The 16,954-nt window shown below is 36.9% G+C and overlaps 1 protein-coding gene across 1 annotated transcript in view; it reads left to right on the top strand.

The window, feature by feature from the left end:
- Positions 1-3,574: 3,574 nt before the first annotated feature.
- LOC109078231 (CAP-Gly domain-containing linker protein 4-like) overlaps positions 3,575-16,954 on the top strand; it is a 54,482-nt gene continuing 41,102 nt past the window's right edge. Inside the window, 5 exon segments of the mRNA XM_042774437.1 lie at positions 3,575-3,717; positions 4,314-4,453; positions 5,923-6,016; positions 6,151-6,312; positions 6,422-6,540. Of these exon segments, the coding sequence (XP_042630371.1) occupies positions 3,585-3,717; positions 4,314-4,453; positions 5,923-6,016; positions 6,151-6,312; positions 6,422-6,540 (648 nt within the window). The 5' untranslated portion in view covers positions 3,575-3,584.

Raw genomic sequence — 16,954 nt, 5'->3', positions numbered from 1 at the left:
GGGCTGTAGGTGATAATCTTTCATCCATGCCAAGATGTCCGCCAGGCAGCATTAGATCCGTGCAGCTACTGTTGGATCTTCTGGTTGAAATGAAAGATAGAGCTGTATGTCATCAGCATAGCTATGGTAGGAGAAGCCGTGTGCCTGTATAATGGGACCCAGTGATGTTGTGTATGTGGAGAAGAGGAGGGGTCCAAGAACTGATCCCTGAGGAACCCCAGTGACAAGTTGATGTACTTTGGATACCTCCCCTTCCCAAGCCACCCTAAAAGACCTACCAGTGAGATAGGATTCAAACCAGCGAAGTGGAATCCCTGTGATGCCCAGTGATGAGAGGGCAGACAGGAAGATCTGATGATTGACAGTGTCAAAAGCAGCAGATAGATCTAACAGAATAAGAACTGATGATTTGGAATAAGCTTTTGCAGTAGCGCAGTCTCAGTTGAATACCCACTCCTGGAACCTGACTGGTTAGTGTCCAGTTTGTTGTTCTGTGAGAAAAACAATGATATCTGGTTGAAAACAACTCTTTCAAGGGTTTTCGCTATGAATGGAGGAGAGAGACAGGACTGTAGCTATCTGTAAGTGAAGTGTTTAATGTAGGTATTTTGAGCAGTGGGGTTACCCGAGCCTGCTTGAATGCAGTGGGGAAGGTGCCTGTGAGGAGAGATGTGTTGATAATGTGTGTGAGTGCTGGTAAAAGTGTAGGAGAGATTGCTTGGAGGAGGTGTGAGGGGATTGGGTCTAGAGGGCATGTTGTAGGGTGGTTGGAGAGAAGTTTTGATACTTCTGCCTCAGTGAGGGGACAGAGGGAGAAGATGGGTGTTTTAGTGGTTGGTGTGGTTGGTTTGAGGTCCTGTGTGTGTTGGGCTGAGAATTGACTACTGATTATTCTGGTTTTGTCTTGGAAGAATGTGGTGAAATCATCGGCTGTTATAGAAGTGGTGGGAGGTGGTGGAGGGGGACAGAGGAGAGAATTAAATGTTTTGAAGAGCTTACGTGTGTCTGGGGCGCTGTTGATCTTGTTGTGGAAGTATGAAGATTTGGCAGTTTGGACTTCAGCAGAGAAAGATGAAAGCAAAGACATACATAGTCCGGTCTGACGGATTTTTGATTTGCACCATTTTCTCTTTGCTGCCCTGAGTTTGGTCCGATGCTCACGGAGAACATCGGATAGCTAGGGGTAAGAAGTGGCAGCCCATGAAAAAATTGTAATTATAACAGGAAACACACTTTTTATGGTGCACAATCTCCACTTTCACCATTGCCAAAAGACAATGAACACAATTCTGAATAAAATATGACAGTATTAGTTATCAGAACTTAAATAAATATACACTATATACATAAATGTGCCAAAAATGTATACAATAAGATATATGAAAATGTAACAAGAGCAGAGACTTTTTTGAATTTAGTCTTCTTTTATGCCATCACATTGTTTAGAGTATAAGAAACAAATGGTAAAAAAAAAAAAAAAAAAACTTAAAAAAAATAGGTTTTTGGAAATTGATCTTTTATTCATATGTTATACTATGTCATCTGTAGTGGACACTAGGACTAGGAAAATAAAATGACATGAAATTACATGTATAGGCAAAAACAATGGGATTTTTTTTTTTTTTTTTTTTTTTTTTTCAATCACCAATAACTTGGGTTCAGGATATTTTTTAACCAAAATTTGTATAAAGATGATTCTCAACTATGTTATGAAAGATATAATGGAATGAATTGATACACCATTTTACTTTATGCAATATGTGGGTAAAATGGCCATAAATTAATATTCCCATTCAATGCAATGTATCTATACACTGAATCTAATTTGCATATTAATGTGCTCTTGGAGCAAAATTTTATGAAAAAAGAAGTGTAATAATTGGAGTAATAATTGGCAACATTTTAATAATAATATCTAATATTTCATAGGAATATTGATGTATAATTTATTTCCATGTTCACTTGTTGTGTCTCCCAAAATGCCTGATAAACATGATGTCCTCTACAGTGGACATGTATGAAATCAATGCCCTGTTCTGTAACAGAAAGTCATTTTTTGATTTGAAACCCCACAATGTTTTGACATAACGTCTGAGATGTTGGTTTATGAAATACAATTTGAAAAGTAGTCCGATTTAAATCATAATTACACAGATTTGAAAATTCCGTTGGCTAATTACAAGGCCTAACTTTAACCAAACTGATGGAAATAAATAATAACTGAACAGTTTTGTTGCAAAGCACAATATTATGGTGAAACTGCTCCCCGCTCCCCTTTCCTCTTCTCACACAGCTTCTGTGCATGGCATCTTCTCAGCAAGCAAGCAAGCAGGGGCGCCGATTTGCCAATTCCCCACGCAGTGAAATGATAGATAATAGAAAACCACTTCACGACAGCGGTGCAGAGGATTAATATTATTATTTTATTTTTATTTTTTTTAAACTGCTCGTGCCGCCCCCCATGGACAGTATCATAAAAAAATGACACCCCGGGCGGCTGCCCGGTTCGCACATGCCAAAAACCGCTACTGCTGGCCTGGAGGAGAGAGGACAAATATCATCTAGACCAGTGGTTCTCAACTCCAGGCCTCGGGACCCGCTGTTCTGCACATTTTGAATGTTTCTGAATCTGACACACTCAGTTCAGGTTCATGGATCTCTCTCCTAATGAGCTGATGATCTGAATCAGGTGCGATAAATAAGGGAGACAAACAAAATGTGCAGAGCAGTGGGTCCTGAGGACTGGAGTTGAGAACCACTGATCTAGACAAGAGGTTAAAGTAGACCATAAAGTGTCAGTTGCTGCATTCACATCCAGAGATGAGAAATGAGTAGGTGAGGGAAGAGAAGTGGATACTACGGAAGAAAGATGGGAGGGGGACTTTTTAGTCTAAAAGTAACTGGTATAGCGGTTGGTGGCGCACAGGTAGCAAAATGTAGTTTTAATGTAATGAAGAAATGGTTAGAGATATGTACGGGTTTTACCAGAATGTTGTCTGCAATGCAATTTTGTGTGTAAATTAAGTCAAGTTGGTTGTCTGATTTGTGTGTGCTTGTAGTGGTAAGTCGTTTGAGATCGAATGAAGCAAGGAGTAAATGGAAGTCTGTAGCATAAGGCTCGTCCAGATGAATGTTGAAGTCACCAAAGATTAAAAGTGGACTGCCATCCTCCGGGAATGAGGACAGCAGCCCATCCAGTTCCTTTAGGAAGGTAGATAGAATTAGCCCAGGAGGGCGGTAAATTACCACAACCTGGAGTTTTATAGGAGCTATTACAGTGACATTTGCCAAAAAACACCCTAATGAAGATAATGTTAGACCTTACATAATTGTGGATGGACAAGTAATGCCCCATTCACACGGACAGCAATTTTAGAGTGTGTTAAAAAACAAACAAACAAACAAACAAAAAAACTTATATTTCAAATGATTGCTGTTTACAATTTGTAGTTCATCGTTATCCTTTTTTTTAGCCTGTTTATAATGTTTCCCCAGATGTGACTATTAATGTTTTTGTTATACCAATTAATATATATATATATATTTTTGTGTGTGTGTGTGTGTGTTTAGGTGGTGAGGGGGAAATGACCAAAGAGGATGTGCTGAGGGAGTCTTCAGAGGTAGAGTCGGTCCTGGGACGGTACAGCCTTATTCCCCGTAACTCTGAGCGACCGGTGATCCATCAGGTGGCATCAGTGCCCATGCCTTCAGACCGCGGTGAGTGTGTGGGTCTGTACATGTGCATCCTTCATCAAAATGTTCTTTCAGTTTAGCCCCTGTGAAAATGTTCTCATGCATGCTTTTAAGTAGGTCACACACCAAAAATGCTGACACTTCGGTTAATTATCTCATCAGATTCTGCCTGCGACTGTACAGCGATGGATTTATTTATTTTCCGGTCAGGAGGCTGCCTGGCCAATAAACAACAACAAAAAAAAATATTTAGCTGTTTTCTGAAGTGTAGCTTTATTTATGAAGTAAAGTTTAGACCCTAAATTGTGGACTCTGCTTAAGCTGCTGTAAAAAAAAATTAATTACAAACAAGGTCACAGACATTATTTTTCAATTTTCTGCCTGTCAGCACTGATACATCATTCTCTCTCTGTATTCACTTCTGATTCACTCTCGCACTTCACTGTAATTCACTTCAAACTGAAATGTTTAACTGAATTTGAGTGATCGGGCTCTGGCATGGTCAGCATGGATAAATCAAAATGAATAGGATTTTGAATAATAATTTTATTGACTTCAGCTTATTTTTAGGTTCTGAGGTTGTTTAAAGATCTTACAGATGTGAGTGTTTTGCTCTGCAGAGTTCTCTTTCTTTGAACCAGATGACGCTCTGTGTCTGGAAGTTCTGTTGGATCCGCGGACCACTGTTCCCGAGCTGTTTGCTGTTCTCAAACAGTAGGTTCCTCAAGTCCAGCGGAATATTAGTGTCATTGGCAATGAGGTCAGAGTTATTCTGAGTGTCAGTCTCATGGTTTTTAAAGATAATATGAAATGCAATGATGCGTATTTAAATGAAACTTATACATTTGTGATTTTCTGCTGGTATACGATAAAAAGGATGACTACCCCCCCCCTCAAATAAAATAAAATAAAATAAAATATAATAAAATAAAAATCTGTTATTTAAAATAAAAACAACCATTAACTGAAACTTGAAAAATAAATACATACTTGCAATCAATCAATGAATACATATATACATACATACATACATACATTAATTAATTAATAAAAAAACTTATTTGATTTTAACTAGTTTTAATAAACATTTCTAACATGGTGGTAAGGGAGGCTTTTTAAAAGACTCAACAGCATGAGGCACAAGGCTTTATTTTGCATAATAATATTGGTTCAAACGATCCCATCAGGATTTTTTTTTTAAATGTATTCATTTCACAAATACAGAAAAAAATAAATTAGTACAAATAAAATAAAGATTTCTACAGTGCTCGAAGGAAATCTCATAATATTTTGAATAAAACTTTACAGAAAAAAAAAATGAATGTTATATATGATTAATATAATGTTTTTAAATATAATAGTTTCATTACAAATATGGTGATTATTTATAAGGTTGACACCCAAATTAAATTGTACATAAAAAAAAAAAGAAAAAAAAAAAAGATTAATAATAAATACTACTACTACTAATAAAAATGTGTGGGAGATCACATCAAGGATCAGCCAAGTTTTCAAGAGCATAATGTAGGGTGGATGATTAGAAAAAAAATCTGCAGTGAGTTTTTGGGCCATCTGGTGGTTTAAAGGAAAATTAAATCAAATGCATCTTTTTCAACAGTGCCCCTTTAGCGCCATTGTATCCTATTCTATTAAGTGTAATAATCATAGGACATACAACATGTAAATAGGTCACAATTATTATTACTTTTTTTTTAAACACGATTGTGCCTTAAAAGGTTGCCTGCATGAGCAGTTTACTAGGTTTTGGACAGAAACAAAGATTTGGGCTGAGGCAACTCTCAGAACACCCCAGCAACTCTGTAGCAATGTTGATTAACACAAGCACCATTCACAATTTTATTAGAAGATGCAAAAATCCAATTGGTATACTTATTTTTCCTGAAAAATGTTTAGAGGAAAGGAATGAAATTACATTTTGATGAAAAATTGTGAAAACAAACTTTTCTTTTTCTTCTGAAAAACATTCACTGATGGATTGTGCTTAACAAGGCCAGGGACATTTAACATCTAAACAGGGTCAATTTTAATTTCATGTTTTCTTGCAGCTGTCATAAAACATACCCACACATTCCCCCACCCTGAGTTCAGTGTCAGGCTCTGTTGACTGAAATATTATCTTTGCAGACCGTGTGTGTCTCTGTCAGCATGAAATCTTTAGCTGGGTGTCCTTGCTGTATCTATTCAAGTGAGAATTTTTGTGTTCCGTAGATTCTGAAAAGAGACTGTGGTGTCAATGACAGAAATGGTCTCACTGACATGACTTTGCTGCACTACTGCTGCAAAGCAGGAGCTCCAGGAATAGGTGACCGTGTATTCAGTTGAAGAAAAAAAAAAAAAACATAATATGAAATATTTTTGATTAATAGGACAGATCATTGATACAGCACTTGTGATAACTGGGAAAAGAACCGATATGACAGTCACATCTGATTGCAGGTGATGCTGAGAGTGCTGCCAGTTTTGCCCATCAGCTGTTGTGCCTGGGAGCTGAGCCGTCCTTACGCAGCCGCTGGACCAACTTGAACGCTCTCCACTACGCAGCATATTTTGACGTCCCTCCTCTCATCCGAATGGTTCTGCAGGCGTCACAGTCGGGAGGTGAGGAGAGATAATGCAATGACAGTGGGAATCAAAATAGCAGTTTGAATCTCATGGCAAACTCAAGTGCTTGTGTGATGATGTCCATATGTGGTCTGTTGGGTTTCAGAGGTGGATGCGACCTGCAGTGATTTTGACTTCGGCACTGCGCTGCACATCGCCTCCTCAAACCTGTGTACCTCTGCAGTGAAGTGTCTGCTGGAGCTGGGAGCCAACCCCGCTTTTGGGGTTTGTGATTTTCTATACGGCTACTAACAAAGCAAACTTTAATCCAGCTTTCTTTTTTTGTTTTTCAAGTATTTATTGTAAATCTGCATTATCATATTGGAGCTGTGACACATCAAGTAGTACACATGTTCACTCTGCAGGAGAGCAATGTCTGCAACAAAACTCTGCTTCGAAACTGGTCTATGTCATGCCTTGTTCCCCCTAACTTTCATAAAGAGAGTGCAAAGTGAAAAAGAGAGAGAGAGAGAAAAAAAAATGATTATATATTTACTAACAACAATGATTATATTTAATAATAAAACATGTTATTATTATTATTATTATCATTATTATTATTATTATTATATTATTATTATTATTATTATTATTATTATTATTATTATTATTATTATTATTGTTGTTATTATATTAATATATTAGTGGTAGTAGTAGTAGAACAAAATAATATAACCCTTATTTATAATAAAAATAAATTAAAACAAAATAATATAACCCTTATTTATAATAAAAATAAAATAAATAGTAGTAGTAGTAGTAGTATACATGGTTTTAAAATGTAAATTGTCTGTGTGGGGAAGTACATACCATTTTTATATATTTTATAATAACATATTTTAATACTACTACTACTACTACTACAACTACTACTAATAATAATAATAATACCAAAATAATATGTTATTAAAATGTATGACCATATTATTATTATTATTATTATTATTATTATTATTATTAATGTAAAAAAATCTATATTTAATAATAAAGTTAATATTTGGTAGTAAATTTATTAATATTATGATTTTTTATTTTTTAATGTTCATAGTGTGGGAAAGTAGATTTTTAGAAGAATAGCATATTTTGTAATAGCAAAGTTGATATTTAATAATAATAATAATAATAATAATAATAATAATAATAATAATAATAATAATTTACATGTTATTGATTTTTTTATTTTAGAATTGTAAAAGTGTGTATCTCAATGTGGGGGGAAAAATCATCAGTCTACAATTTGTTTTAGATGGATGGATGGTTGGGTAGATAAATGGATATATTAAGTGAGCATGCAGGGTCAGGCTGACGCACACACTTGCACATTCACAGCCAGCTTTATTATTTTCCTTTCAGTCTGTCTCATCAGCACAGCGGTAAATTAGCCATGCTCATTTCTCTCCCTGAACTCATTTTACACTCATGGAGCGTCACTGCCAGGGGTCATTCTCTTCACAAACAGCAGATGTCACTGAATTATTGATATTACTTACATGCATTTCAGTTCAGCAGGCCTTTTAGTAGGGCGTTAGTCAGAGAGGTTTGTTTGCGTGTAAAGGGTTTATCAGCTCTGCTGCGACACATAAAATAGGAACTCCGTGATGTTGCTGTTTTTTTCTCTCTCTTTCTCTATGTTGTGAGACAACCAGAGTTTTCCATCTTTCATTTTTTACCCCATGTTTTCTCCGCCAGTAGCGTGCCTTGTTTGTTGCCAGTGTTTTTTCTCTGGGCATCTGCCCATTTTTGGTCAGTCAGGAGATGTTTTTTGAGCTCGGTTTTTGTTTCTCAGCTGGCACTCTAATAGAGATATCGTCAGTGTGGGGAAACATTCATCAAATCATCTGATAACATCATAGCGACAAGCTTGGCAGACTTTCGTTTAAGTGGAGAACATTCTGCAGCAGCTGAGGTTTAGCCATAAAAATATTCCTTGTTGCCAAGCAACAACACTGACAATAGGAAACAAAGGTAGAATATGTGGGGAAGGAGTTTGAAAAATAGCAAACCGTTGTTGTTCACTGTCACCCATTTACACCTGTTTTGCTTTATATTGGCCAAAAACATTTTTATATTGCACACTGTGATCCTTTTGACTATTTCAAACTGTTTTTTTTTTTTCATCTTCATCTTCATCCATTGTCTCTTACAATATTATTTCATACGCCTAACAGTGGAGTTATATTACCATCTTTCATCTCTCCGACATGGAGCTCTTCATCATTATGATGCTGAAATGAAATAGTTGATCTTTCTGCAGACATTTTTGTTAACCACTAGGGTGCAGTCTTGCGTAGTGCAAATGAGGTACACTAAAGGATCACTCAAATGGGTTGAAGCTTCTTTTTTTTAAGGTGCAGCATCAGCTTAAGTTTCAGAAAATATAATGTTGTTTGCTCTTTGATACCAGAGGAACATAATCAAATATCACCTTTGAATAATTGTGGAAATTCCTGCATTACATAAGCAGTGATTGAAGCAGTGAGTTGTTTCAAACTAAATTACGTTTGGAAGAAAAAATAAAAAATAAATAAATACAAATAATGCGGCTATATTTTCCAGCCTGCCGTGGTCATTCCAACACTGAGCTTCATGAACTTTATCTTCTGAGCATCATTTAATCATTAGCAAACCCCTCAGGCCTTCTGAACAGGAGACATTTTCATTTGGTGACATGAAATTATGATTCAGCACTGTGTGCATTGTTTGTACATGTATGTGCTTATACTTTGCTTGTCTGTTTGAATTTATGCACGATTAACTGTACAGGGCTATGGATTAGAAGATAAGCAATGCATGAAACCTCTGATTATTGAATAAATTACCATATTTTAAGGACATAGCAATTGACCTTTCTACAAAGGAGTTCTCCAAACTGCTTATATGCTGAGTACCATGCTAGCAAACTCCTGTCACGATGGTGATAAACATTTATTCAGCACCATTTTAGATGCAGTTCAACATTAACTTTAGCTGATGGGGATATAACCTAAGCGCAGTTTAGAAGGGTGCTACTTACTATTAGTCAGCATATCTCCCATCACTGTGTGCCTACACCATCCATCTCTTGGATATTTTGTTGGACCGACGAACACAAGTTGAGTCAAAACCTTTCTAGTTTTCTGTGATTCAGCTAAAAAAAGATCAAAGTGAAGGTTCGGGGAGTGTTTGTGTGTATGTGTTTGTGATTGCAACAAGCACAGTTTGCAGCTTTGCATGAAGAGAATCACCTGTAGAAAAACCTAGTGAGCCTTGCTGTCTACTGCTATTTAAAGGGGTCTAAAAAGAACATTATTTGTGTATTTGGTGTAATGTAATGTGTTTATGTGGTTTAAGGTTAAAAAAACACATTATTTTCCATATAATGTACATTATTGGTGCTCCTCTATGCTCCACCTTTCTGAAACACGTCAATTTTTACAAAGCTCATTCTTCTAAAAAAGCGAGGTATGCGCTGATTGGCCAGCTATCCAGTGCATTGTGATTGGCTGAATACCTCAAGCGTGTGATGGAAATGTTATGCCCCTTACCATACTGTGGTGCCGTCTCCCAGCACGATGAGACAAAACCAGTAAAACCCATTACAAACAAAGCATTTGTAGCATCCAGTGGGGACATAATTACTGATTATAATGACTAAAACTGTCTTTTTACGCGTTGCGTAAACATAAAACCATGTCTGCATTTGTAATTGGAGAAACGACATACAACAAGCGCTACCCTACACTGCTCAAAACTTGCGTTTGAATCATCAGTGGCAAATTCTTTAAATATGAAAAACTTACAGGCTGTGAGTTAGGTGTATATGACTTTCTTCTTTCAGACGGATCCAGTCTGAGTTATATCAGTCCAAAAGAAGTTAAATAAAAAGCGCCCATCCATAAAAAAATAAAATAAAAATGTCTCACACAGTTCCGGGGGGGGGGGGTGAACAAAGGCCTCCTGTAGCGAATCAGTGCGTTTTTGTAAGAACAATATACATATTCAAAATGTAATAATTACTTTATTGTAGCTTGCGCCAACAGTTGTACACCGAAGCAGCTCTGGGCGGATGACGTATGAGGTCAGCGTTGCGCATGTGCAATTGAGTCTCATGAAAACCAGCTTTTGTTAACAGGAGCAAAGGAAGCAAATTTTCTTTACTTTAGCAAAGGAAAACCAGTCTTCTCTTAGCTTATATCAAAATCCTCCAACATTCTTATTTACAAATCCTTGTTTTGTACTTCTAATAAGTGACCGTTGTTTTGTTTTGATCTCTCCGCTGCGTTTCCGCGTTCGTCACTTCTGAGCGGCGCATGCGCAAAGCCGACCTCCATACGTCATCTGCCCAGAGCTGCTTTCGTGTACAACCGTGAGTGCAAGCTACATTAACCCTCTGGGGCTGGTTGCACCAGCTGGACATAAAAAGGTTGGGTGTAAGCTCTATGTTGGACTTAGTTACGTCCAGTTTTCCAATTAATATTTACACCTGTTGCACCATCTAAAACTACGACTAGGCGCAGCTAAGCTTTAGCGTAGACTGTGCACATCCTCGCGGACACAACGCTATTTGTGTTACTATGGTTTCAACTTGAAATTACCGGCTCCAATGAATAAATGAAAAATGGCTGCTGAACCGAAAAGAAGAAAATTAAATTACTCAGATTGTGAAACAAGAAAAAACTCTTGAACTCTTCAGTAGGTATGTGCATATTTTAGTATGCAAACAAAACAATTCAGTAACAAATAAGAAAAAAACATGACATCTGGCAAAAGATAACAGTGGCAGTAAATGAAGCTGAGGGTGGATTAGGAAACCGGACAGTTGAGGAAGTAAAAAAAATAAAAAAAAATCTCACCCTACAGCACGATTATAATTGATGTTTTTGGAGACGACTCGCCAGCTTTTACTGGCCTAAAAGGCTATGACACTAGTGCCAGTAACAGCACAGTAGATGTAACAGAAGAAAAGCAAGTTGAAGCTGAAGAGGATGGGAGTTTTTCTTCCATTTCAAATGATTTGTCAGACACCAGTTATGAAGGTAAAATTAAAATAGTGGGCTTATAAATTGTTATAGGCTATAGACCTGTTTACACTGTGTACGGCGTAACCTACACAAATTTCTAAAGCAATTCATACATTAATAATGCATTCAACTTTTGCAGATAATCCCAATCCACCTTTAGCACCGTGGACAGCTCCAAAAAACACGACCACGTTACCTCCTCGAAGGACAAGGGAACCGGATCTTCAGGCTGTGTTACTGAAGAAAGAAATTAAGAGAGTGGAGATGGAGACAGAGAAGTTAAGGGTAGAAAAGGAGAAGCTAGAGAAACGGAAACTTGCCTTAAAAATCCAGCTGTTAGAGCGAAAGGCCAGCTACACAATCGAGAATGACAGTGTGTTTTTGAACATCTGAATAATCCTATGAGACATGTTCTGTATGTTTTAAATCCCTAATTAAATCCTAAATACATCTTAATATTAAAAAAAAAAAACTGCATCAGCAAATCTAGTTTGATTTCATAATACACACAATTTAATCAATAGCTAAATAATTTATTTTTTCTTGCCAGTAATCATTTTGTACAGCTTTAGTTTATTCACTTTGCTTATGCTTTGTGACAGTAGAAAAAATGTCAAATGTTGAAATGTGAATAAGTGAAATGTAAAATAAAATAAATACATTTCATTTTCTTTTTATACAATATAATATACAATATTTATACATTAGACCTACAAAATATATATCTTAACATGATAATAACCCCAACAACCTCTCCTCCGACTATACTACACACCACACCCCACTCTTCCAATTGCTCCCTGATCACTTCCAACCCTACCTCCACTAGTTCTAAATCCTCCGCAGGAAGAGGCACTCTCTTGTCTATGCAAATGTTGTGCAACACAGCTGCTGCACATACAATGGTGCATACCCTCTCTGGCGCCATCCTGATTTCACTGTGCAGGCAGTGGAATCTGCAGGGAAGAAATTGCAATAGCTATCCCGCCGAGGTAAAATCTACATTATTACTCTTTAGTAACCAATGGCAGTTTAAGGTAGCTAAAATAAATAAGGGCTGGCAGCTTTATATTTAAACTTAGTGTAAATAGACACTCCGTTAAAGTAAACATGAGCCACACACCTGCGCTTGAGCACTCCTATGCAGCGCTCAGTGATCGACCTCGTCCGTTAGTGCACATAGTTGTACCGTCTTTCCTGCTTCGTTCGGGGTACCATGACAGGTGTCATCAGCCACTTCTTTAAAGGATAGCCACTGTGGCCAAGCATTATGCCAGAAAGCCGCCCCTCCTCACACAGTTGTGCCAGTGCGCTCTCTCTCAAGATGCCTGCGTCATGTGCAGACCCATACCACCGCGCCACCAATTCTATTAATTTCATGTTTGCATCCCGCACAACCTGTACGTTGATTGAGTGAAAGCCTTTCCTATTTATAAAAAGGTACTTGTTTTTAGATGATGCCTGAATGCGCACGTGGGTATGCCGGAATCTTTTCGAAATGTGTCCTTAGTGCGTGTGGCCTCCTCCTGGGTGGGTAGACAATCATGTATTTGAGCCCGACTTTGAAGGGCCAGAGACACTCGTCGTATTGCCCAGCAGGCTGTACTTCTGCTTACATTTACCATATCAGCGAATGTATTTTGGAAAGATCCACTGGCATAAAATCAAAGAGATATTAGCACCTGCAGTGTTGGGGACAGCGCTCCGTTCCTGTCTGTTGCGTGCTGTAGCTGCGGTGATAACTCGTTGATTAATTCTAACAGTTCAACCCTGCTGAAACGAAACCTTTCAATAAGTTCTCTGTCTCCATACATATCTAGAGGATTGGTGCGGTCTCTCATTACTCTTTCACGTCTGAAAGCCTGTCTATCGTTTAGCCTGTATATCAGACATGCTTGCAATTGTTTTTATTTATTATCACTATGGAAACAAGTCAAGACTTTTCACTTTACACCTACCTTTGATTAGGCATAAGATTTAGTCCAAGACATAGCACTACAACGAGATGGTGCAACAGGTATAAATTCTACGCACGACTTAAAGCGCATTTTACGTCCAGTCTAGTTTTATTACCGGGTGTACGTCCAGCTGGTGCAACCGGCCCCTGGGGTCTAAGGGGTTTTAGGTGCCTGGAAAAGTTTTGACATCCCCTGACATTTGTGCTTTTTTCAGTTGCTTATAAACATAATATGTAAATAGCATGTACAGTCGTGGCCAAAAGTTTTGATAATTACATAAATATTAGTTTTCAAAAAGTTTGCTGCTAAACTGCTTTTAGATCTTTGTTTCAGTTGTTTCTGTGATGTACTGAAATATAATTACAAGCACTTCATACGTTTCAAAGGCTTTTATTGACAATTACATGACATTTATGCAAAGAGTCAGTATTTGCAGTGTTGGCCCTTCTTTTTCAGGACCTCTGCAATTCGACTGGGCATGCTCTCAATCAACTTCTGGGCCAAATCCTGACTGATAGCAACCCATTCTTTCATAATAACTTCTTGGAGTTTGTCAGAATTAGTGGGTTTTTGTTTGTCCACCCGCCTCTTGAGGATTGACCACAAGTTCTCAATGGGATTAAGATCTGGGGAGTTTCCAGGCCATGGACCCAAAGTTTCAACATTCTGGTCCCCGAGCCACTTAGTTATCACTTTTGCCTTATGGCACAGTGCTCCATCGTGCTGGAAAATGCATTGTTCTTCACCAAACTGTTTGTGTTGGGTTGTTGGAAGAAGTTGCTGTTGGAGGGTGTTTTGGTACCATTCTTTATTCATGGCTGTGTTTTTGGGGCAGAATTGTGAGTGAGCCCACTCCCTTGGATGAGAAGCAACCCCACACATGAATGGTGTCAGGATGCTTTACTGTTGGCATGACACAGGACTGATGGGTAGCGCTCACCTTTTCTTCTCCGGACAAGCCTTTTTCCAGATGCCCCAAACAAATGGAAAGGGGCTTCATCGGAGAATATGACTTTGCCCCAGTCCTCAGCAGTCCATTCACTATACTTTCTGCAGAAGATCAATCTGTCCCCTGATGTTTTTTTTTCGAGAGAAGTGGCTTCTTTGCTGCCCTTCTTGACACCAGGCCATCTTCCAAAAGTCTTCACCTCACTGTGCATGCAGATGCGCTCACCACCTGCCTGCTGCCATTCCTGAGCAAGCTCTGCACTGGTGGCACTCCGATCCCGCAGCTGAATCCTCTTTAGGAGACGATCCTGGCGCTTGCTGGACTTTCTTGGACGCCCTTTTTTTTGATTTAGGTGCAATCTTAGTAGCCACAATATCCTTGCCTGTGAAGCCATTTTTATGCAACGCAATGATGGCTGCACGCGTTTCTTTGCAGGTCACCATGGTTAACAATGGAAGAACAATGATTTCAAGCATCACCCTCCTTTTAACATGTCAAGTCTGCCATTCTAACCCAATCAGCCTGACATAATGATCTCCAGCCTTGTGCTCGTCAACATTCTCACCTGAGTTAACAAGATGATTACTGAAATGATCTCAGCAGGTCCTTTAATGACAGCAATGAAATGCAGTGGAAAGGTTTTTTTGGGATTAAGATAATTTTCATGGCAAAGAAGGACTATGCAATTCATCTGATCACTCTTCATAACATTCTGGAGTATATGCAAATTGCTATTATAAAAACTTAAGCAGCAACTTTTCCAATTTCCAATATTTATGTTATTCTCAAAACTTTTGGCCACGACTGTATGTACATGAATGTGTTTTTGAGAAAACAGTGTTTATGCGTGGTTAGTAAAAAAACTACAATTTTGAAGTCAATGAAATAAGGTCATAAAACACATACAGAACATTTGTTCACAAGACTGTCAAACATGGACCTTGTAGCCTAGAATTTTTGCTTCAAAATGATGTGGAGATCTTGTTTACTCACTCACAGAAAACAATAGATTAATTTACATTTTCTAAGACACTTTTTATTTCTAAAGGGTATATGCGAGTAGGCATGATTGACCATGAATATTTGTGTGATTCACACCTGAGAAGACAAAGGCCTGCATAATGAGCCTTTCAGTCAGGTATGTGACTGAGAGGGAGGAGTTACAATAAAGAATGTGAGGACAAAATAAATGTATATGTTTTTATGTTTGTAGTTTATTTAGAATATATTTAATTATCCCACAAAATAACTTGAGATTCACTTGCGAGTGCAGTTAAACAGTGTATTAGGAACAATCAAAGCTGACTTTCAAAGCTGAATTTTTAGCATCATTACTCCAGTCACACGATCCTTCAGAAATCATTCTAATATTCTGATTTGCTACACAAAAAAACATTATTATCATTATTATTATTATTATTATTAATTTTGAAAAGAGATTATTTTTTGATTAATTGACAGAACAGCATAGTTTATAACATGATTATTGTATTTATCATCACTTGTGTGCTAAATAAGTTTTTGAATGATATACTGTATATTGCTACACTTGGAGTAAGACTGAAGTAATTATGCTGAAAATTTAGCTTTGATCACAGGTATAAATTAAATTTTAAAATATATTCAAATAGAAAGCAGTTATTTTAAATGGTAAAAATATTTCACAATATTACTGCTTTAGCAAATGCAACTTTATGTATTTTGGATCAAATAAATGCAGGCTCATGTGTCGTGTTGAAATATATAAATGAACATCACATACCTGGCATTTCCAAAATGTATATTGTTTATGTGCTCTGAAGGACATACTTTTTTGAAGATACGTTGAAGAGATGGGAGTGTGTGCCTCGCTTGGTCTTAGCAGTGTTCCAGGTTCCTGAGTGGGCTGCTTATTCGCATCGGCTCGCTTTCCAACAGGTTATTATTTATCTGAAAAAAAAATAAATAAATAAGCAAGCTGTTTACGCAAATAAACTGCATCATTAACATTATTGTGATGGTCACTGCTACTAGTAGTAATTTATAAGGAAAAAAAGAACACAATTAGCACAAAACACATTTATTGTCAGTGATATTTACAGCTTACTTGATACACACTTTTTTTTTTTTTTTTTTTTTTACCTCAGACGATTGCAAACACCAATGAGGGGTATAACACATTAAAAATATTTACACCAGAGCAGATATTCATGAAAAGAAGCTCCGTTACATTCTTAAAAATACAAGCATGCTTTGTATGTGGGCCTACACAATATATATATATATATATATATATATATATATATATATTTAGTTATAAACATGTATGGCTATGTTCATGAACAGAGAATAGCCTATCACAGTAAAGTTTTGTCTAATCATTCTTACTGACATTAAGCTAGCAACATTATAACTCATATTACTTTTATATCATATTGCTGACTATGTTATAGAATATATATATATATATATATATATATATATATATATATATATATATATATATATATATATATATATATATATTATAAAAAATAAAAATAAAAAAATACATCCTGGCATTGTGAAACACTGAGATGATGTAAATGAAACTTCATAATATTTCACCTGATTATACATTTTGTCAGGAATTATAGTTTGGAAAAAGTCTAACTAGTAAAATGTGTACAAGTTATATGAAAACTAATACAAGTAGATTAATAATAATAAAAAAATACTTACTCATGTTTATCTCTGCTGGGTCAAGCCACTTC

The sequence above is a fragment of the Cyprinus carpio genome, chromosome A17 (genome assembly GCF_018340385.1).
Source record: "Cyprinus carpio isolate SPL01 chromosome A17, ASM1834038v1, whole genome shotgun sequence".
NCBI lineage: Eukaryota > Metazoa > Chordata > Actinopteri > Cypriniformes > Cyprinidae > Cyprinus > Cyprinus carpio.
Note: the sequence above shows the minus strand (reverse complement) of the source record. Positions and strands in the feature narration are given on the sequence as shown.